The sequence below is a fragment of the Chiloscyllium plagiosum genome, unplaced genomic scaffold, assembly GCF_037043375.1.
Source record: "Chiloscyllium plagiosum isolate Xiang-an unplaced genomic scaffold, Cpla_swu_hap1 HiC_scaffold_2, whole genome shotgun sequence".
Taxonomy (NCBI): domain Eukaryota; kingdom Metazoa; phylum Chordata; class Chondrichthyes; order Orectolobiformes; family Hemiscylliidae; genus Chiloscyllium; species Chiloscyllium plagiosum.
In genome coordinates this window covers 73338214-73362068 of record NW_028270140.1, presented here as the reverse complement: position 1 = coordinate 73362068, position 23855 = coordinate 73338214, and the positions used below count along the sequence as shown (strand labels likewise).

The 23855-nt window shown below is 40.9% G+C and overlaps 1 protein-coding gene across 1 annotated transcript in view; it reads left to right on the top strand.

Moving 5' to 3' along the window:
• The window catches only part of psat1 (phosphoserine aminotransferase 1), a 53620-nt gene that overhangs the window by 22833 nt on the left and 6932 nt on the right, over positions 1–23855 (top strand). Inside the window, exons 2-7 of the mRNA XM_043712634.2 lie at positions 2484–2544; positions 2624–2693; positions 10275–10480; positions 10568–10740; positions 18124–18293; positions 21053–21181. Coding sequence (XP_043568569.2) covers positions 2484–2544; positions 2624–2693; positions 10275–10480; positions 10568–10740; positions 18124–18293; positions 21053–21181 — 809 coding nt within the window. The remainder of the gene's footprint in view (positions 1–2483; positions 2545–2623; positions 2694–10274; positions 10481–10567; positions 10741–18123; positions 18294–21052; positions 21182–23855) is intronic.

The following is a 23855-nucleotide window of genomic DNA, read 5'->3' as shown; positions in this document are numbered from 1 at the left end:
GCCTGAGGCTGCCAACCAGGACGGTTCAGTTTCAGCAGTTTGGAAGAATGCACAGCAATGTAAGGAAAAAGGTCAATATGCACTGCAATCTTCCCTCACTTGCTATCACCCACTTTTTAACTTCCAACACCACTGCATGTCATCTGAGCTGCCTAGTCACTTGCTCGAAACGTCTCCCCACCTGCATCAAAAGTAACAGCTGTGCCAGCCACTTGCCTCTCCCTTTTAATACCTGCCTCTTTTCATCCAGAAGGATAAGAGTCCAAAAAAGGCAGGACTGCCGACAATTAGGATCAGCTTCCTGGCTTAGGCTGTGCTAATACAGTAATACCATGAGTCTGGTTTCTCTGGCTGAGGGATCAAAGTGCAAAAAGGCAAACTGGATGCTGAGAGTATCCCTCTGAGTATGCTCTGGGAGTGAGTGAGTGTTAAGACAGCTAGTGAAGGTCCCACCGATGCAACCAGATCCAGTCCATGATCTGGATGTATGTTCAGTGCCCTTGCTGCAGCATTACAATGCTAGTTGCTGCTGTGGCAATGAAGCAGAGAAGTATACTTTTGATTTGGAGATGTTCCTAGAGACTGTCACATGTCAGATGCCGCGGATGTGGGGTGTGTCGCTCATGTCCATGGACCATGCCCTAAGATATTGGAAACCAGGCACCAATATGGATATTCTTGGAGTAAGTGGTGAACTGAAGTTGCCAGGCACCCACTCTGACTCTCATGTTGATAATTCCCAGCATCATGCTTTTTTTTTTTGGTGCATTTGCTAAGTGAGGAAGCTGAATATTAATGAGCTGATTTTCATCTGGTGTTATTAAAGTTATTAACAAGCTCTAAACCCCTTTAATTAGCAACTTGCCTTGTGTAGCAGGAAACTCAATTCTCCACTCAAAGGCATAAACAATACAGAAGGCTGCTCCTGGTGTCGAAGTAGGCTTCATGAGATGACTTGTGCGATTCTACCACAAATCCCACCGTAGCCCATGCAGTTCAGACCACTAAGGTTCTGTCTCCTGCTTTTGTAGATGGCAAAGTCTCTAGTTCATAATGGTTTTTGGTGAGGAGCTAGGAACTGGTTTCCCTTCACTATGTGACTCCATCTCTCTCTTAGCCAGCATAGTATCAACTTAAAACAATTAAAACTTTTTTTTGTGGATACTTATTCTAGTTCCAATGTACTTGTTTTAAATGGAGCTAATTAAATCAGGCTTTCAGGATTGAGTTTATTGGTTATTAAAATGGGATAAAACAAACTATGTACACACATTAGAAATGGCTCAAAAAAGGTAAGATTTTAAAAATAAATATACACAAATCAGTTTTCAGTTTGTCTGAGGAGTAGATGGCTATTTTAAATTAAGATTTTGCAAAAAGGGATTCGAACAGGAGTAAGGTTACAGCTCTTTTTATAAGGTAGGCTGTAGTGTGCTTTATGGCACCTTTTTTAGGGTATTAAAGGTTCTTGCTGCTAAGTGTCCAGAAGAAATGACTGTATAGGACCCTTGTGCACCCGAAGGCCTGGTCAACCTTGGCAGCAAACTAGAGAATATGGAGAGCTTCCTACAAACAGGATAAGATACTGAGAGTGGACAACGTCTCACTGTTCATATTGTACAAGAGTGAAATTTTCTGTTTGTATTAGATGGACACCGGGCTGAGATTGGAAGGACAAAGTTAGACAGAACTCTTTTTAACCAGTGCAAGACTAAAGTTGTTTCAACAAATACCAATTTAACCTGCACACTTGAATCTTGTGTAAGGAGAGTAACCACAACAGCTGATCCAGTGGCATTGACTGACTGTGTGGCAGTTGAACAATTGGTCTGGTGATTCTGGCTTCAGCAAATTCTTTTTTTTTGCGAGGAGTTGTCTAGTTTCTTCTATAATGGCTTCATACTAAAGTCTTGCTTCTAGCAATTGGCTTGCTTTTTTTTCACTTGCAAGCAAGAGGATAACCAGTAGATATTTTCAGCAATAATCCTCACTGCATACACTAGCCCACTAACACTCGAACACCAGACTAGGCCATACTGAGCTGGTTTGTAACCCCTTCTCTTGTGCATGATCCTGGAAGGACATAGACATCTTTTCAACCAGACTACTCTTTCTCTTATGTACTGTAATTATGGCCTTCATCTGACAATGTAACACTCAGGGTGATTCAGGTTTTTTAAATTGTATATTTCCTTCAGAAATCTTTCTGAAGTTTCTCAACACCATTTAGGGTATAATATTCCAGGCTACCTCTCAAAGCTAAGAGTAATCCACACAGGAATTTTCTAAATAGTCCCTCAGTTGCATTCTCAGCCATCCCAGATTAGTATGTTCTTTCTAAATAAAAACAAAGCAGCCTGTCTTACTTCAAAGTTCAATATGCTTAGAAGTAACTTGGGTCTATAATCTGCTGTTGTGATAAATATTATGATTTGATGTATTAGTGTGTCATTATTTTAATGGATGATGTTTCATGTCTCCAGGTCTTGCTTCAAGCACAGAAAGAACTGCTGGATTACAAGGGACTTGGAATTAGTGTTCTAGGTGAGCCTGCAAAACTATAGATTACTTTAAGTTAACCTCATGCATTCATACTTCAACTTTTTTTTTCTTGTTTCAACAGAAATGAGCCACAGATCTTCAGATTTCATCAAAATTGTCAACACAACAGAAAATGATCTGCGAGAACTGCTGTAAGGATAACTTCAATTCACTTACTGCAATTAAGAGTTTATAGAATATAACACTATTTTCACAATCACCCTGGTTTTTGTGGTTTACCGGTCATGACTATACTTTTACAAAAATAGTCATTCCAATGTAAAAAATGTAGCAGCTAATGTAGACTTGGTCAACTCCCATCAGTAGCAATGTGATAACAACCAGATGATCTTTATCTTTTTTTCACTTGTGATGCTGATGTAACTCCCCAACTCCCTCTTTGAAGCTGTTGTTATAAAGCGGAGGTTAAACACACCATGCCCCCACCTCCCCAAGAACTAAAACTGAAACGTCCAGAGAGCAGCACCTCGCCCTATAATCTGTAAAGAATGTGAAAAATGATATAAACTAATCTGCAGGAACTTTATTGTGGTTAAATACAATAAATCCCTGATACTTGCTTTTTAAAATCAACAAGTAACAATTTATTTATCTAACTCCAACAATGAATAAGTTAACTAAACTATTAACAAACCAAATAAATCCCTCCTAGCTACTAACTATTTCTGAATAAAACAAGATTCTAATGGTATGCTGTTTCAATAAATACAAGTCCCAATCATATACAAAAAAAAATAGAATTTGGTCTTTTGATTTGTGTCAGGAATGTACCCTCCGTTTCTTCAGTCAGGAATGCCTTTTCTGTCATTGGTACTGTTGTTTTTTTTTAGATGATGCTTTCTCTAATACATAAGTGAAAGCCAATTTCTTTCTTAATAGCTATGGGCAGTTGGCTCTGGCGGGTGGCAGGTAGCTCTCTGATCTTTGTCCAACTGCTCCCTTCTTTTATACCCAGGATAACATAACAATGTTTCAGCTATTACAAGGGGGCATAGCTTTAAATTAAGGGGGGGGTAGGTATAGGACAGATGTTAGGGATAGGTTATTTACTCAGCGAGTCGTGAGTTCATGGAATGCCCTGCCAGTAGCAGTGGTGGACTGTCCCTCATTATGGGCATTTAAGCGGGCATTGGATAGGCATATGGAGGATAGTGGGCTAGTGTGGGTTAGGTGGGCTTGGATCGGCGCAACATCGAGGGCTGAAGGGCCTGTACTGCGCTGTATTCTTCTATGTTCTATGTTCTAATATTCCTTACGTAGGATTGGTCCAATGTTGTCAAAGTCATCCAATTTTAAAAGGTTTTAGTAACTGAAAGGCCTGGTTCAAATTGATTGGCTAAATTCAAAAACCTGTTGTCTTTGTAAAAACTGCTGCTTGGCCTGCTAACTGTACGGCCTTTTGATACAAATGTTTCAGTTCAGGCTCTCTCTACACCTGCAAACCCCCTAGCTGCTGCTCACAGACATACAGTTTACATCTCTAAGCACCAAAAAAAAACATCTTTTAAAGATACCACACAATGCTTTACCCCCTAGCATTTTACAATTTTACATACACCAAACTCTACTTTCCTGACTCCCAATGTACAATTACTTTACCCAACTTTGCAACATTGTGAAACTGAATCCTTCATGCCAACAGGCATGTAGAGCCTTAGTTTAACACTTTATCTGAAGTTCATCACCTCCAAGAATAAAGTGCTTCCTCAGTTCTGCAATGGTGTGCCAGCTTTGAGGTTTTGAGCTTCAGACCTGAAATCCAACTTGAATCCAGTTCTTTGTGGTTTCAGAGGCAGTCTGTCAACTACCTTCACCATTGCTGACACAATAATCCATGATCAATATCCCTAGTGAGAATACAGTTAAAATCAAGGGATGATGAAATCTCAGAATAAATTAGTTGAACATTTTAAAATGATATAAGAGCATGTACCAAGCCGGTGAGATGATGTTGCAGTGGTAATGACGTTGGACTAGAAATACAAATATCCCAGGCCAGTGTTCTGGGGAACAAAAACTGGAATTTAGCAGCTCCGTCGGCATTTGTGGAGAGAAAACAGTCAATGTTTTGGGCCCAGTGTCCTTTCCTCTGAATGGGAAATCTAAAGAAGGGTCACTGAACCCAAAATGTTGACTCCACTTTAATTCCATAGATGCTGCCAGACCTTCTGAGTCTCTCCAACTTCTGTTTTTTTTTTGTTTCATGCTTCCAGCATCTCCAGTTAGTTTTTTGTTTTGTTCAATGTTCTGGAGACATTGAATCTCACCATGGCAATGATGAAATTTTGAATTCAGTACAAATCTAAGATAAAAAAGCTAGTGTAATGCTGTTTTTTATTAAATGGAAAAACCCATCCAGGTTCATTAATATCCTGTTAGGAAAGGGAAACTGCCATTCCCACCTTGTCCATATGTGACTCCAAACCCACAGCACTGTGGTCGACCGGTAACTGTGCTCAGGCAATTAAGAATGGGCCATAAATGCCTATCCAATGAACCGTTTTAAAAATAAAATCACCATCTGATCACTTAATTTACACTCACATTAACAGACCTGTAAAACATTTATGTAAGTGGCTAACCAGAGAATTTGTTTGCTGAATGAGAGTTTTAACATATTTGTACAGTCAGGACAAGTGCAAAGCTTGCAGATAACTGAAAATTTTGATAAATGTAAAGTGGTGAGGGAACAGTGTCGAACTTCAAAATTACATTGATAAGTTGATGGAGTGGACAGAGAGGTGGCAGTTGATGCTCAATGGGGAGGTGCTAAGTGATACATTTTGGTAAAAAGAATATGGAGAAACAGTAGAGTGCTATTGTTAAAGGTGTACAAGAGCAGAGAGATCTGATGTATACTTATTTCTCATTATCCACTGATTTGCTACCTGTGGATTTGTATACTCATGAGATCGGCTCCAGTACCATACTGTATGAACAATATACTGTAATTACTTCTAACCTTGTCTTCCTCAAGATTACTCTGATAAAGATGTGTGCATTCTTATGGTTTTAAAAATTTGCTAAGCAAATATTTTTATTGTATTAAAATATTTTTGTTTATTTCAAGACGTATTGGGTACAAAGGAGAGGGTCTTAGTGGAATCTGCATTTTCTTTTTGTTATCCACAGGAATTCTGTGCCCCTACCAATGTCTCCGATAAGGAGGACTGAGTGTATCTGCATGTGTCATTAAGGGTAACAGGATGGATAGAGATTTTTTTTGTAGAAATCCTGTGATATTCTAGACTTAATCTCGCTGCTTTTATGCCCCAATTAAATTTATGCTGAATTTGTGGAGCCTTTAATGTCACGTGCACTCGAACGAAAAGTTTGTAATGTCACCACGTGGTGCCATCTTAGGTACAGGGTACCTAGTACAGATACTTTTAAGTGTTGTTAAAGAATTAAAATAGTAAAAAAGAAAAAGACTGACCTGGGAATACAGTGTTTTAAAAGTCTGAATGAGAATAAAAAGTGTCTTCAAAATACTCAAGTCTGTGCCTATCAGTGTTTGAACACGAGGCCTTGCTGTCTCCACGCACTGACCTCTGTCCCAGACTCTCCTCCAGGGCTTGTCCCCTGCTCCAGCTGTGACTTGGCTCCCTACTTGGCCCACGCTGGCTCTTCTCTCACTCTGGCCATGGCTCGCTTCCAGGACTCTGCCTGCATTTGCTCTGCTTCTGCTCCAGCCGTGACTCACTTTTCTGTTTAGACCTCAACTGGAGTGTTGCATACACCTTAAGGGGGGACGTGAATATACAGAACGGTATGCAGAAGAGGTTTTCAAGAAGCTTCAGTCAGAGTCACAGAGATATACAGCACAGAAACAGATTCTTCGGTCCAACTCCTCCATGCTGACCAGATATCCCAACCTAATCTAGTCCCATTTGTCAGTACTTGACCCATATCCCTCTAAACCTTCACATCCAGATGCTTTTTAAATGTTGCAATTGTACCAGCCACCATGTCTACCTCTGGCAGCTCATTCCATATATAAAAGTTGCCCCTTGGGTCCTTTTTATATCTTTCACCTCTCTCCCTAATCCAATGCCCTCTAGTTCTGGACTTCCTCACCCCATGGAAAAGACTTTGTGTATTTATCCTATCCATGCCCCTCATGCTTTTATAAACCTCTATAAGGCCACTCCTCAGCCTCCGACACTCCAGGGAAAACAGCCCCAGCCTATTCAGCCTCTCCCTATAGCTCAAATCCTCCAAGCCTGCCAACATCCTTGTAAATCTTTTCTGAACCCTTTCAAGTTTCGCAACATCCTTCCAATAGGAAGGAGACCAGAATTGCATGCAATATTCTAAAAGTGGCCTCACCAATATCCTGTACAGCCACAACGTGACCTCCCAACTCCTGTACGCAATACTCTGACCAATAAAGGGAAGCATACTAAACGCCTCCTTCACTATTCTATCTATCAGCGACTCTACTTTCAAGAAACTATGAACTTGCACTCCAAGGTCTCTTTGTTCAGCACTCCCCAGAAACTTACCATTAAGTATTTAAGAACTGGCTCAAAGGTAGAAGACAGAGGGTGGTGGTGGAGGGTTGTTTTTCAGACTGGAGGCCTGTGACCAGTGGAGTGCCACAAGGATTGGTGCTGGGTCCTCTACTTTTTGTCATTTACGTAAATGATTTGGATGCGAGCATAAGAGGTACAGTTAGTAAGTTTGCAGATGACACCAAAATTGGGGTGTAGTGGACAGCGAAGAGGGTTACCACAGATTACAACAGGATCTGGACCAGATGGGCCAATGGGCTGAGAAGTGGCAGATGGAGTTTAATTCAGATAAATGCAAGGTGTTGCATTTTGGGAAAGCAAATCTTAGCAGGACATATACACTTAATGGTAAGGTCCATGCGAGTATTGCTGAACAAAGACCTTGGAGTGCAGGTTCATAGCTCCTTGAAAGTGGAGTCGCTGGTAGATAGGATAGTGAAGAAGGTGTTTGGTATGCTTTCCTTTATTGGTCAGAGTATTGAGTACAGGAGTTGGGAGGTCATGTTGTGGCTGTACAGGACATTGGTTAGGCCACTGTTGGAATATTGCATGCCATTCTGGTCTCCTTCCTATCGGAAAGATGTTGCAAAACTTGAAAGGGTTCAGAAAAGATTTACAAGGATGTTGCCAGGGTTGGAGGATTTGAGCTATAGGGAGAGGCTGAACAGGTTGGGGCTGTTTTCCTTGGACCATGAAAGGCTGAGGGGTGACCTTTATAGAGGTTTACAAAATTGAGGGGCATGGATAGGATAAATAGACACAGACTTTTCCGTGGGGTTGGGGAGTCCAGAACTAGAGGGCATAGGTTTTAGGTGAGAGGGGAAAGATATAAAAGAGAACTAAGGGGCAACTTTTTCACGCAGACGGTGGTGCATGTATGGAATGAGCTGCCAGAGGAAGTGGTGGAGGCTGGTACAATTGCAACATTTAAGAGGCAGTTGGGTGGGTACATGAATAGGAAGGGTTTGGAGGGATATGGGCCGGGTGCTGGCAGGTGGGACTAGATTGGGTTGGGATATCTGGTCGGCATGAACAGGTTGGACCGAAAGGGTTTGTTTCCATGCTATACATCTGTATAAGTCCTGCTCTGATTTGCTTTCCCAAAATGCAGCACCTCCCATTTATCAATATTAAACTCCATCTGCCAGTTTATGGAGCAGATACTGCTCAGCCCATTGGCCCATCTGATCAAGATCCCATTATAATCTGAAGTAACCTTTTTTGCTGTACAATACACCTCCAATTTTGGTGTCATCTGCAAAACTATTAATATACTTCCTATGTTCACATTCAAATCATTATTATAAATGACAAAAAAGTAGTGGACCCAGCACCGATCCTTGCGGCACACCACTGGTCAAAGGCTTGCAGTGTGAAAAGCAACCCTCCACCACCACCCTGTCTTCTACCTTTTGAGTGAGGATAGATTGGAGAAATTGGGATTATTATTCCTTGGGGAGAAGGCTGAGGGAAGATTTAATGGAATGTTTAAATCATGTGGATTCTGGACAGGGTACATTGGGAAAGATTGTTCCCACTCATGAATAGGTCAAAAATCAGAGAGCACAGTCTTTAGTGATTTACAAAAGAAGCAATACAAGATGAGACTACTTTTCTTGCTATGAGTGCTTGTGCTCTTGAATGCACTGTCCAGAAATGTGGTAGAGTAGGCTCAATTGAGGCATTTAAGAGGGCATTGAATAATTCTTTCCCTATAACTCTCTAAATAGAAAGGCAGGAGTCTTTCTGCACTATAACAATTCTGTGATTATGCTGCATAATTATGTTTCCAATTGTAAGTTGTATTGTTTAGAATTGGTGATTATGTTAAAATGGTCAGAGACTAGCAATTCAATTTGCATTACCTAGTTTAAAGTCTCAGCCTTGACTCACTGAATTGCTATATTGTCTTTTCTGAATGTGATTTTACCAGCCTCATTGGGTGAACTAAAAAGATCCCAAGGCACTTTTCAAAGATTAGAGAAATTGTGGCTGTTACCTTTCCCTCTGTTTTAAACTGATAACTGTATAGAAATATTTTTGTTTGCTTTTGCTGATTGACTCCCCAATTGCAGATGGTGTGCAACCTGCACACTTACAGCTATGTCCTAGAGCTCCGACAGCAATAAACACAGCATCACCTTTTCTCTCTATTTCTTGCTGACGGTCACTGTCACTTCTGCTTCCCTTCACCTCTCCTCCTGGCTTGACTGGCAGGGATTGTGATTGAGTGATAAGGGCAGCCTAAGGTTTTAGGTGGTAAATTGCAGTTGTACACAGAGGTGACATTAATTTGGGAGAAATGTAGCAGGGATGGGTGGCATCTGAGTGCTTGTTCAGTGATAGGAATTGATGAGTGTATTCTTATTGGGTGTGAAGTGCTTTTGGAACATTTGAAATTGCCCAAGTGTTAAGTCTTTTTTTTAACTGAGGTTCTTACACACTTGATGCAACTGCAACTCACCATCTGTGAACAAGCTAGATGTTATTAAGCACAGCACAGTACAATACAAGCTTTGGAGAAACCCTGAACTCTCTTTGCCATTCCTGCGAGGCATGTCCAGGGAAGCTTTCTGAACAAAGGAAACAGTCCTTGCTTTATACAAAATCTTTACATCACATTCAGTGATGTCCACCAGACAACCCCCAGTCACTCCCTCGCAGTCACATGCCACTCAAGATAGTGTTTCTGGCGGTGACGTGGTCACTGCAATGTAATGCAAATTATTCCTTAATGGTCGGATCTAGTGTGAATTCAATTTTTTTAACCAAGTGGAGTTGTCAGAATTCCAATTTATTGATTTCTGAATAGGGAATGATGATGCAAATGGATATGAATGGCAAAAGAATGGCCATGTAAATGGCTCTGAATAATGGGAGAGGATGATGTAATTTTCTTACAATATATCTGTAAGTTAGAGTCATCCCACCCTAGACTTGGGACATCCCATTTCCTGTAGGTTAACAGAGCAAATTAACTCTTTAATATCACACAAGTAATTTGATATGCAGTGCTGCAATTGGAGGAACAACTGGTTGGAGGATCACAACCTTTGTGATCTTTCAACAAACTTGCCATTTAAGAATATTTGTATTCTAATTATAGTTAAGCTAATCTCAGCAAAGGTTTACAGCAGTGTTTGGCATTCCTCCTCAAGGAAGGGAAGATTCACCTGTGTTTATATATCTTTAATGCAGGAATATTCCAGAAAACTACAAGGTAATTTTTCTCCAGGGAGGTGGAACTGGTCAGTTCAGTGCTGTCCCTTTAAACCTTATTGGATTGAAAGAAGAGAGGAGTGCCGATTATGTGGTGACTGGATCTTGGTCTGCTAAAGCAGCCATTGAAGCAGCGAAATATGGAAAAGTGAATATTGTTCATCCCAAGCTCGATGCTTACATAAGTAAGAACATCTTGTTTAATGGATCCATTATGGCCAACTGAATATCTAAGATCTGATTTTTTGAAAAACAAAAATCTTGTTTTCCAGCAATTCCAAATCCAAGTAGTTGGAATTTGAATCCAAACGCTTCTTATGTTTACTGTTGTGCCAATGAGACACTGCATGGTGTGGAATTTCCCTTTGTCCCGGACACAAAAGGAACTGTGCTGGTCTGTGACATGTCGTCATGTTTTCTTTCAAAGCCAGTAGATGTCTCCAAGGTAGGTCCTTTTCACTTAACTTTCAAGACCACCTTTGTCTTTACATTGCAGTGGGTATTCTTAGAAAAACTGGTGTATTAAATGAAAGATTTCAATTGCATGGCGGGGATCAGGAAAAATAGTTCGTCCAATGAGAAAGGTTAGATAAAGGTATATGAAAATCTGAATGTTTTGAAAAACAAAAGGAGATGAAACAGCTTCTGATTATAGCATGAGGATCATGCTTATAAGGTAAATGATAAAAGAACCAGGCAGAAAATGATTGGGGGGAGAAAGGTTATGGTCTTGAAAGGTGGTGGAAAAATTAAATCAAGTATTCATCGAATTTCCTTTTAACATTGTGGAAACACCTTGCCCAGACTGAGGAAAGAGTTAGAAATGGGACCTTTTTCCCTCAAAAGCATGTGCAAGTGTGATGGACTGAATTATTTTCTATTGTGTTGTATCATTTTGAGACGTTTGATAACCTTATTCTATTGTTCAGGTGATCCAAAGTATACCATAAAACACACAGGAGTTTATTTTGATGTTGTTCTGAAGCTTCTATTGCAAAGATAGATAATTATATGTAACTGGTTTTAACTTTTTTACAAAGCAGATAATACAATGGGAATCTGATAATTCTAGATTACAGGACACATAAATTCAGTAATACTGATAGTTTGCTGAAACTGCAGAATGCAATAACCACTAGAAAAGCTAACTTAGATCTGGAGTTTGATTTTAACAAAAATTTGTACTTGGCATGTTAAACAAGATGATAAAATGATCCATGGGCTGTACAGTTAGTCATAGAGTTGTACAACATAGAAACAGAACAGTCGGTCAAAATTATCCATGCTAACCAGATATTCAAAATAAATCTAGTCCCATTTGTCAGCACTTGGCCCATCTACCTCTAAACCCTTTTTATTCGTATACCCATCCAGATGCCTTTTAAATGTTGTATTTGTACCAGCCTCCACCACTTCCTCTGGCAGCTCATTCCATGCATGCATCATACTCTTTTTTTTTTTAAAAAAAGAATTGTCCCTTTTTAAATCTTTCTCCTCTCACCTTAAACCTATATCCTCTAGTTTTGGATCCCCCTCCCCCGGAGAAAAGACCTTGGCTATTCACCCTATCCATGCCCCTCATGATTTTATAAACCTCCTATAAGGTCAGCCGCTGACATTCCAGGGAAAACAATCCTAGCTATTCAGCCTCTCCCTTTGGTTCAAGCTCTCCAACCCTGGCAACGTCCTTGTAAATCTTTTCTGAACTCTCAAGTTTCACAATATCCTTTTCTATAGCAGGGAGACCAGAATTGAATGCAGTATTCCAAAGGTGGCCTAACCAATATCCTGCAATATAACGTCCCAACGCCTATACTCATGCACTGATCTATAAAAGCAAACATACCTTGAATATTAAACATTTATTACAGAATCTAATATGTGTAGACACTAGTTATTGTTTGTGGTTCTGTTCACCGAGCTGAGAATTTGTGTTGCAGACGTTTCGTCCCCTATCTAGGAGACATCCTCAGTGTTTGGGAGCCTCCTGTGAAGCGCTTCTGTGAAGTTTCCTCCGGCATTTACAGTGGTTTGTCTCTGCTGCTTCCGGTTGTCCGCTGCAGTGGCTAGTATATTGGGTCCAGGTCAATGTGTTTGTTGATAGAATCTGTGGATGAGTGCCATGCCTCTAGGAATTCCCTGGCTATTCTCTGTTTGGCTTGTCCTATAATAGTAGTGTTGTCCCAGTCAAACTTATGCCTCTAGGAATTCCCTGGCTTGTCATCCGCGTGTGTGGCTACTAAGGATAGCTGGTCGCGTTGTTTCGTGGCTAGTTGGTGTTCATGGATACGGATCGTTAGCTGTCTTCCTGTTTGTCCTATGTGGTGTTTTGTGCAATCCTTGCATGGGATTTTGTACACTATGTTGGTTTTGCGTGATGGTACCGAGAACACCGAACGGAGAATTCACAAAGGTATACAGGAAAGCCACACGCCCAGACCAAGTCCTGAACTACAAAAGCAACCACTCCAACACACACAAAAGAAGTTGCATCAAGACACTGTTCAAAAGGGCCACAACACACTGCAGCACACCAGAACTGCAAAAAGAGGAAGAAGAACACCTCTACAATGTATTCGCCAAAAACTGATACCCCCGCAATTTCATCAACAGATGCCTAAGGGAAAGACAACGGAATGAGGATATGTCACACCCCAAAGGACTAGCCATGTTATCATACATCAAGAACATTTCTGAACTGACAGCCAGACTACTACGACCACTAGGACTCCTAACAGCACACCAACCAACAGCCACTCTCACAACAACTCACCAGGACAAAGGACCTGATACCCAGCATGAGCAAAACCAATATAGTGTACAAAATCCCATGCAAGGACTGCACAAAACACTACATAGGACAAATAGGAAGACAGCTAACGATCCGTATCCATGAACACCAACTAGCCACGAAACAGCACGACCAGCTATCCTTAGTAGCCACACATGCGGATGACGAGCAACATGAGTTCGACTGGGACAACACTACTATTATAGGACAAGCCAAACAGAACAGCCAGGGAATTCCTAGAGGCATGGCACTCATCCTCGGATTCAATCAATAAGCACATCGACCTGGACCCAATATACTGGCCACTGCACGGACAGCTGGAACTGACAACCGGAAGCAGCAGAGACAAACCACTATAAATGCTGGAGGAAACATGACGACAGAAGTGCTTCACAGGAGACTCCCGAACACTGAGGATGTCACCTAGATAGGGGACGAAACGTCTGCAACACAAATTCTCAGCTCGGCGAACAGAACCACAACAACGAGCACCCGAGCTACAAACCTTCTCTCAAACTTTGAACACTAGTTATTTATGAGCAATGAGATGGGCCAAATCAATCTTTTAACTTTTTATTGTTTTCTTCACCAATTTACTTTAATTTTGCACACTTTTTTAAGAAATTCAATTTTTCCCTAACCTGATATTTCCATTTATGTGCAAGCCTATAGTGATCTCCAAGCCATGACATTCCTTTCCATGTGTATTTTGATGCCAAGTTGTATCCAAGGTTTAGAGCATTTGTTACACACTTTTAAATTTTCAGAAATTTTAACATTCAACATTACTGTTCTTTTTATGTTTATGCTAGAGGCTATTGTTTAAATTAAATCATTGAATTTTTGCAAGCCAGAACACAGTACTTATTAAAATTGATCAACATATCTAAAGGATTTGTTTGAAGAATGTATCTGATTTCACTGGTTCCATTACTTTGTGGTGATAGTGCTGTTTAATGACTCTATAGAACTTTATTGTTTAAACATTGAATTGCCACTACTTTTCCAGTGACAGCTGATTACATGATTGATTCAATATTGGTTTCTGCCAGTTTTAGCAAATACATCATTCCGCCTTTTCTAATGCATTCCTTAAAGGTATAATCCTTATGACCCAACCTGCCGCCCCTCCCGGTGTTTCAGAGCTGAACGAAATTCCCAACATTATAGCAATCTTTCAGTAGTACTTTGGAGATCTCTTTTGGATGAGATGGCAAGCTGTTTACTGCTATCTGGAGAAAAATTATCCTAATGCAGTTTGAAGAAGCTGAATAATGTTTAGTCATTAACATTATTTTGTTTTTGGGGAGGTTGTTTTGTATAATTAGTTGTCATGTTTCCTGCGCTATCCTGCTGAGGTAACTACACATAGACACATGAAATAGGAACAAGAGTAGGCAAAAGTGAGGACTATAAATGCTGGAGATTAGATTCAAGGTGCTGGAAAAGCACAGCAGGTTAGGTAGCATCCAAGGAACAGGAAAATCGACATTTCGGGCAGGAGCCCTTCATCTAGGAACAAGAGTCGCCCATTTCGCCCTTTAGCTCCACCACTTCGTATGGCTGATCATGCCATTCGGTATCGTGCTCCCACTTTTGCTACATACCCTTTGATTCCTTTAGCACCAAGAACTATTTCAAGCCCCTCCTTGAAAACATTCAATGTTTAGCCTCAACCACTTTGAGGTCAAGAAATCCACAGGCTTAACACTCCCTAGGTGAAGAAATGTCTCCTCATCTCAGTCCTAAATGGCCTACTCGGTATGTTTAGTTCTGTGGCCCCTAGTTTAGGACACCCCAGTTATTGGGAGCATTGTTCTCGCATTTACCCTGTCTATCCCCCTTTTTCTTTTAGAATTTGATAAGTTTCTGAGATTTCCAATCCCTTTTACTACTCTTTGAAATGCCAGTGAACATAATCCTAACTGATTCAGTCTATCTTCTGTTCTACCATCCCAGGACTTAGTTTGCTAAATCTTCATTATGCTCCCTCCATTGCCAGAACATCCTTCCTCAGATAAGGAGTTAAAAGCTGCATGCAATACTTCAGGTGTGGCCTTACCAAGGCTTTGTACAATTGCAGCAAGATATCTTTGTTCCTATACTCAAATCCTCCCTGTTTGAAGGCCAGCATACTTTGCCTCCTTCAACACCTTGATGCACTTGCATGCTTACATTCAGTGACAGGCATACAAGGACTCTCCCTTTTTTCAATCATCACCACTCTGATAATCTGCCTTCATGTTCTTGTGACCAAATCTCACATTTATCCCATGTATTTATCTACTCACTCAGCTTGTCCAAATCACACTGAAGCATCTCTAAGTTCTCCTCACAGCTCATCCTCCCATCTAGCTTTAAGTCTTCTGAAAATGTAAGATCTTACATTTAGTTCCCTCATCGAAATCATTAATGTAATTTATGAATAGCTGGGTTCCAAGCACTGATCTCTGCTGTACTCCACTGGGCACTGACTACCAATAGAAAATAGACCCTTGTATTCCCTCATTTTCAGCCTGCCAGCCAGTTTTCTATTGATATCAGTCTACTACACCCAATCCTATGTGCTTTAATTTTACACGCCAATTTCTTGTGCAAGACCTTATCAAACAGCTTCTGAAAGTTCAAATAAACCACATCAACTAATTGCTCTTTGACAACTCTACCAGGTACAGCCTCTCAAAATTCCAATAAATTTATCAAACCTGATTTTCCTTTTGTAAATCCATACTGTGTCTCATCCTGTTACTATTTTCCAAGTGCTGTGCTATTAAATCTTTTATAATAGACTCTAGCATTTTTCCTATTACCAATATCAGGCGAAGGGTCTAAAATTCTCTACTTTCTGTCTCCTTTCTAAAATAGGTTGTGTGCCTTTTTGAGCAAAATAGAATGTATCTGCAAATGCAAATTCACTCCATAAACTTATCTGTGTGTGTGCATGTGAGGGAGAGAGTGTGTGTGCGAGAGTGTGATGGAGTATGTGCCTGTGAGAGGGGGTGTGTGGGTGGTGTGTGTGGGTGGTGTGTGTGTGGCACACGTCTCGGGGTATTTGCAGATACATTCTATTTTGTTCACATGGCACTCAACCTGCAGGCGGCCAATCCATGCGACATTTGATAAATTCCTACTTTGGAAATAGAGCCAATCTGATGCAAATGTGGGATACAGGCAGACTCTAATCTCACACCTTTAACACATTGTCTGAGCTGAGATGTCACCTTTTTTTATAAAACCTTAAGTCATCTTGGGAATGTGACTTAGAGTCATAGACTTGAAAGAAATTCTGGGATTTACATATTAATGAATCAAAACCTGCAATTCATTCTAAAAGGTGAAAGACTTAACAGCAATCTAGGAACAATTGCATCAGTTGTCTGACACTTTGATCTTGTGCAATAAATTTGATGTCTTATGATCTTGCCTCACTAGCTCCTGATGAAGGAGCACCTCTCCGCAAGCTAGCACTTCCAAATAAACCTGTTGGACTACAACCTGGTGTTTTGGAATTTTTAACTTTCTAAAAACTGAAAGTCCTGGATATTCAGTTCCCAACTATGGCCACCCGGCAGCCACAAGATTGTAATCCCAACTACATCGTACCCCCCATTTATAGTAATTTGTGTGACTAATTCATACACCTTTAATACGTGAAGCACTTGCAATAGGCACAAGACTCTAAGTACTCAAGAAATGGGGCAGAGTTTCAGATTCTAGGGGACATCATTGTCATCTTTTAAAATTTTATCCTGCTCATTATTTTGCATTGAGGAAGAGAATGTCTTTTCTGCCAATGCTGCTGTCTTTTGTTTTTGTTGTTTCTTCTCTACTGTCTCCATGAATAGGTTCCTATCCCTCCCATTTTAGTTTGAAACCCTCCCCAACCACACTGGCAAATATTCTCCTCGGGACATCCATCCCAGTCCTGCCTAGATGCAACCTGGTCACACTTTCCCTGAGAACTGGTTTTAATGCTCCAGGAATCTGAAACCTTCCCCCTTGCACACTTTCACCAGTTATGTATTCATATGAACTGAAAACAACAAATGCTGGAGATCACAACGGTCAGACTGTATCCATGGAGAGAGATCAAGCTCATCTTTTGAGTCTAGATGACTTTTTTTTTCTTTCAGAGCTGAAGTGAACTGTGGAGGAGGCAGCATTTATGCAATAGTTTAGGGGGTGTGGAGGGAGTGGTTTGTGGCAGTGGTGAGATGTAGCGAGCTGGTGGGATCCCTGTCTGAGGGAAGAGCAAAGCTTCTTCAGAGTAGGCATTCCTTGAAGAGATGTGGCAGTTGATTAAACACAATGTGGGAGTAAATTACTGCAGATGCTGGAATCTGTACTGCAAACAACAAATGCTAGAGATCTTTCACTATTTCTACTCTGATTAGTATGTGAATTGGTAGCAATCCTGAGATTCTACTTTTGAGGTTCAACTTTTAAACTTGCTTCCTATATTTTGCTTTCCGGACTTTATTCTTTTTCTTACACGTTGGTTTCAAAAACATAGGTACCATCGTTGAGAGAGTTGTTTGTTATTCCTGTTCAGAATGCTCTAAAGCCACTCCCCTTTAAAATACATTAATTTTAAATACTTTGCTTTTGATATAACAATGTTTACATCAGTGTATATATAAATGCAATATTTCTTTTCTTTGGCTTGGAGTACTTATCCCTTGCATCAGAAGTCCTGGATCTTTTGGAACCTATGTTTAGATTCAGTCAGAATACCTGGTAGCTGAATCCAATTTGCTGAAATTTTTAATTAACTAATCAACTTTTATATTTGTTCATGGGGAAGTGGGATATTATTGGCGAGGCCAACTTTTATTGTCCTTCCCTAATTGCCTTTAGGCCTGTTGAGCTGCTGCCTTGAGCTGTTGTGCTGAATGGGAGAGGGTGGTGTGGTGGTCAATATACCCACCGTGCCGTTAGGAAAGGAGTTCTCTAAGCTTTTGTTTGCTGTTTGCATCCAAATTTCCAAGCTTGCAGTGCATCAAAATTAATAGAATTTTGCATGCTCTTATTCAACAGTTTGGTTTGATTTTCGCTGGTGCTCAGAAGAATATTGGTTGTGCGGGAGTGACTGTGGTAATAATCAGAGAGGATCTTCTGGGATTTGCATTGAAGGAATGTCCAATAGTGTTTGACTATAAAGTACAAGAGAGCAGCAATTCTCTTTACAATACTCCTTCAACCTATAGGTAAGTGGTTTATATTTTATCTTGCATGTCTAAATTGTTAAGTGCAGGTATTTGGTTTAATAGTTTTTTTTGCGATAAATAAGCTGTTCCATGTTGCAATTTCATTTTCAGAGATCATAGTTTCTATATAGCGTAGAGCTTTTTCCAAGCTTTCAAGTCTAGTGGATCTGTATTGTATGTGTAGATGGTAAAACAAGTTGGGGCAGCTATAAATATTTGGCTAGGTGCCAGCACCCAGAAAAGATCGGCTGAGTTGCCAAATCCTGCTTATTAACATTCCAGTGTCTGCTTCACTATTTGTTCGCAATGCGTTGAATTTGGACTTGTTACAGTTGCACAGTGAATACAAACTAAACTCTCAAACACATGTGAATCTTGAAAGGGTTCAGAAAAGATTTACAAGGATGTTGCCACGGTTGGAGGATTTGAGCTATAGGGAGAGGCTGAATAGCCTGGGGCTGTTTGCCCTGGAGCGTCAGAGGCTGAAGGGTGACTTCATAAAGGTTTATAAAATGATGAGGGGCATGAATAGGATAAATAGACAATGTCTCTTCCCTGGGATGGGAGCGTCTAGAACTAGAGGGTATAAGTTTAAGGTGAGAAGAGAAAGATTTAAAAGGGACTGAAAGGGCAACTTTTACACTCAGGGTGGTATGCGTATGGAATGAGCTGCCAGAGGAAGTGGTGGAGGCTGGTGCAATTACAATACTTAAAAAGTACCTGGATGGGTATATGATAGGAAGGATTTATAGTGATATGGGCCACTTGCTGGCAAATGGAAGAAGGTTAATTTAGGATATCTGGTCTGCTGAAGTAGTTTTTTCCACAAATCCAGACAAAAGTTTCAGTACAACGGTAGATGCTTTATTATCGGACAGCTGGTGAGAGATTCTCAGTGACCCCAAAGGAGTCATGTGGTCTACTTGTGGTGGCACTTCTCAACGAATCCCTGCTCCACACAAATGCAGAATATTTTATAGGAATTTTATTGTACAGAGGTCGACAAGTCACATAGTTAATTGCTGTTACATTGTTTAAGATTGGTAATTACAATTTTACAATGCCCGGTGATTGCCGATTTCCTGTGATAACTAGCCAATGGTTTACAGAAACAGGTTATCATATTCTTCATGACCATATATTTATAGATAGAGATTTTAGACTGAAGGACTTTGTTCTCATGGTTGGATTCGCATGCCCATGTTAATAGGTAGGGGAAGCATGATAATGGGGACAGGAGGCACTTAATAAGGTTATGGCCAAGGCCATCAGTCTTGTCCAGGGAAAAAAAACACTTTTTGGCTGAGGCTGCAAGTGAAATCCACGTGTGAGGATTCTGTTCTCCGGGAGTCAGCTACCCCCCCCCCCCCCCCCAGTCCGCTGCGATGTCCCGTCTCATTCTGTAAGAGGACAGGTTTGCAATCGATACTGCAGTGAGTCCTTTTAGCAGTGGAATGTTTAACCCTTGAGTTCCCAATATATCATGGTAAAGAAGTAAAATTGGAATTTATACTTTTGTGGCTTTCTAATGTCCTCGGGTCGGCATGGACAAGTTGGACCAAAGGGTCTGTTTCCATGCAGTATATCCTTATGACGCTATGTTAACTCTTGTCACTTCAACTCTTTTTAAATGCCCTAAATGTTTAAATTACTGTCAATAAACTGGAAAAAGACTCTTGATGTCAAATCTTCAGATATTAGTAGTTAGAGGTTTGCCTCAACCAGATCTTTATTTTCCTTCCTCAGTGGGCGGCACGGTGGCACAGTGGTTAGCACTGTTGCCTCACAGCGCCAGAGACCCGGGTTCAATTCCCGCCTCAGGCGACTGACTGTGTGGAGTTTGCACGTTCTCCCCGTGTCTGCGTGGGTTTCCTCCGGGTGCTCCGGTTTCCTCCCACAGTCCAAAGATGTGCAGGGTCAGGTGAATTGGCCGTACTAAATTGCCCGTAGTGTTAGGTAAGGGGTAAATGTAGGGGTATGGGTGGGTTCGCTTCGGCGGGGCGGTGTGGACTTGTTGGGCCGAAGGGCCTGTTTCCACACTGTAATGTAATCTAATCTAATCTAATCTTTTCTAAAAATTTGTTTTTCCCCATATCCAATTTAAACTGTACCAGCTTACTTTGCATCCAGTGTCCAATTTTCCTTTTGTTTATTTCAACCTTGTCAGTTTTGAGTAACCACCTGCTCGGTTTCCCCCAGCTCCCATATTCAACAACTTGAAAATAACTTATTCTTGCATGTCTTAATGATTCTCACATTGATGCTCTCCATAGCAAAACCTGAGCACTTTTTGGCATGTTTCCTTACTGCACACTATGAACTATCCTAACAGCACTGAAAATAAGTGACATGAAGTAAAATAGAGCTGGTATGAAGTCTCTGAAAATTTATGGCTGTTACTATTAATATCTTTTTGTACTTGGATTCCTGCACAAAGTTGGCACTTGTAATTCTAGCTTTAAAAAAATCCAGCATATTCATGCACTAATTGTATTTTATTTATTTATTTACGGTGACTAGTTTTATATTGTGTTGGAACTTGACATTTCAAGTATGTGCATGTATATGCTTGTTCATCTCAGAATGGAGTCTAAACTTAGGTCCTGCCGAAAGGGTGGTGGAAACTGTTTCAGTGTAAATGAACCAGCTAGTTTTTAATCTAGTGAAGCTGAAAATATCTTTAGTCTTGTTTGCTCTGGCGTCTTGCCCTGTCTGCAAAATGTGTACAATGTAGTAACTCTGATTTGTTTTTCTTTCAGCATTTACATTATGGGTTTGGTCTTGCAATGGATTAAGAAATGTGGTGGTGCTCAAGTGATGGAACAAAACAGTATTGCTAAGTCAAAGCTGATTTACAATGTAATTGATGGATCCAATGGATTCTATGTGTAAGTTTTCTTTTGTACTATACTAAACTTCTGAACATTTTTTAAATTGCCATGTTTAAACTAAACTTAGTCCTGGAAATAGCATGAGGTTGGTAGCAAGTGAGTTTTTTTTTGTGGGTTAGCATAAGATGACTATAAGTCAGAACTGTCCCTCCAGTACCCAAGAAAGCATGTGAAAAGTGCCTTAATGACTACCGCCCAGTGGATCGCACCTCTAATAATCATGAAGTGGTTTGAGAGGCTGGTCATGGCCCACATCAACTCCAGTCTCCCAGCCTGCCTCGATCGCCTACGATTTGCCTATTGATGTAATTGGTCTACAGCAGTCATCATATCCCTTGCCCTCCACTCATCCCTGGAACATCTGGATAATGAGTACATCTACATCAGACTCCTGGTCATTAACTACAGCTCCATCTTCAGCACCATTATCCCCTCCAGGCTGATCTCAAAACTGAGAACTTGGTCTCAGCACCACCTTCTGCAACTGGATTTTCAGCCTTATGACTCATCTATTTTCACCTGATTGAAATCTAACAGTACATCCTCCTCAATAACACTCAACACCAGAGCCCCACTCTTCCTCCCCCAAGAATGCATCCTCAGCCCTCTACTGTACTCCCTGTACACCCACGACTGTATTGCCAAATGCCATCTACAAGTTCACTGATGACACTACCGTTGTATGACGGATCTCTAGCAATGATGAGTAAAAACACTGAAGAGAAATAGAGGGCTTGGTGATGTGGTGCAGTGAGAACAGCACCTCTCTGAATGTCAGCAAAGCTAAAGGACTGATTATTGACTTCAGAAAAAAAGGAGAACACGCCCCCATCTACATTAACAGAGCTGAGGTTGAGAGGATGGAGAGTGTCACATTCCTCAGTGATAACGATTGACAGCCTGTCCTGGACTTCCCACATAGATGCGAGCGTCAAGAAGGCACGGTACTGCCTCCTCTACCTTGGGCGGCCCTGGAAATTTGGCATGTCCATAAGGACCCTCATCAACTTCTACAGATGTACGTTTGAAAGCATAATGTCTGGGAGGATAATGGCCTGGTATGGCAACTTCACTGCCCAGGACAGTAAGAACCTACAGAAGGCTGTGTGCACAGCCCAGACCATCACAGAAGTTGGCCTTCTGTGCATGGACTCCATTTACCTGGATTGTTGCCACGGAAAGGCTGTCAACATCATCAAAGATCCCTCCCACCCTCCTCTTTCAGGCTGGAGATATTGATGCCTGAGTACACGCACCAGCAAGTTCAGGATTAGCTTTTTCCTGGCTGTTATTAAACTGATGAATGAACTCTTTAACCTCAAATAATGCTGATCTTGCTAATGTTGATCGTGCCTAGCGAACGCCCTGTGCAATATAATTGTATGCCTCAAGTTTTCTTTATCAACCTTTGATCTGTACTTTCCTTACTATGATCAGCCTGCACTACTCTTAAAGAGAGCTTTCCACCATACTTTGGTACACGTGACAGTAAATCAATCAGAGGGTAGAGCGAATTGGAGCCACTGCCCCTGCAATTTATCGAGTGCCCGCATTCCGACCGCAGCAACTTGTAGACTTGAATCTTCCTTTTTTTTTTTTTGAAGAATGGAAAGGAAAGCTGGACAGGCATGGATGGCTGCAGTGATATTGGCCTGTCCCCACACCCTCGCATTTTGTCTGCTTCCCTTGTTCTTCTAGTGGTTCTGGGTTGGGAAGTGCTGTTGAAAAACCATTTGTCAGTTGCTGGAGAGTGTCATCAGTGTGATGCACAATAATGCCACTGTGCACCAAAGGTGGAGGAGTGATTTGCTAGAGATGTATAGGATACTGTTCAAGATGGTTGCTTTGCCTTGGTGGGTTTAAGATTTTTTTGAAGTGCATTGATCCAGGTATCACGCTTCTGATTTATGCCTTGTAGATAGCAGATGGGTCTTCATGAGCCAGAAGTACTCTGTACAGGATTCTGACCTATTTTGTAGGTACTGTATTAGTATAACTGATCCAGTCTTCTTTCTGCTCACTGAACCGTAAGAGTTGAGGGTGGATTCATTGACAGTCAAGGAACACTGCACTCTATTCTAAGTGATTTAAAGATTTAATAGCAATCTAGGTTTGTTCAATACATCACATTAGTTGTATGATACTTTGATCTTTTACTATAAATTCTGTGCCCTATGATCCTGTCCCACTAGCTACCTGACAAACCAGCAGCGCCCTGAAAGCTTGTACTTTCAAATAAATCTGTTGGACTATAATCTGGTGTTGAGATGTTTAACTTTGTCCAACACCAGCACCTCTACGTTTATGGCTTTCATCTGAATGTTAGTTTTCATTTTGTTCTGAAAAACCTCCTTATTTTTGATAAACTGCATTGATAATTGAGAACCATGGCATCTGAAATTTTTGACCAGACTTTCATTCTTATGACTTTACCTCTGTTTCCATATAGAGTTTGGTTTACATGTGCAGACACCTCCTTACTCATGTAAAAGTTGGGTGAGGTTTCAAGCGACATAGGAAATACTATGGATGAACTGCTGAGTTAACACCAGTTTAAGGAGGCCTCCAATTGTTGTCAAACTCAAACCCTCCTTCACTGAGTGCGAATCTGAACATGTGAATTCAGTGGAGGAGTAAGCCACTTGGCTGTTTGAACTTGCTCTGCCCTTCA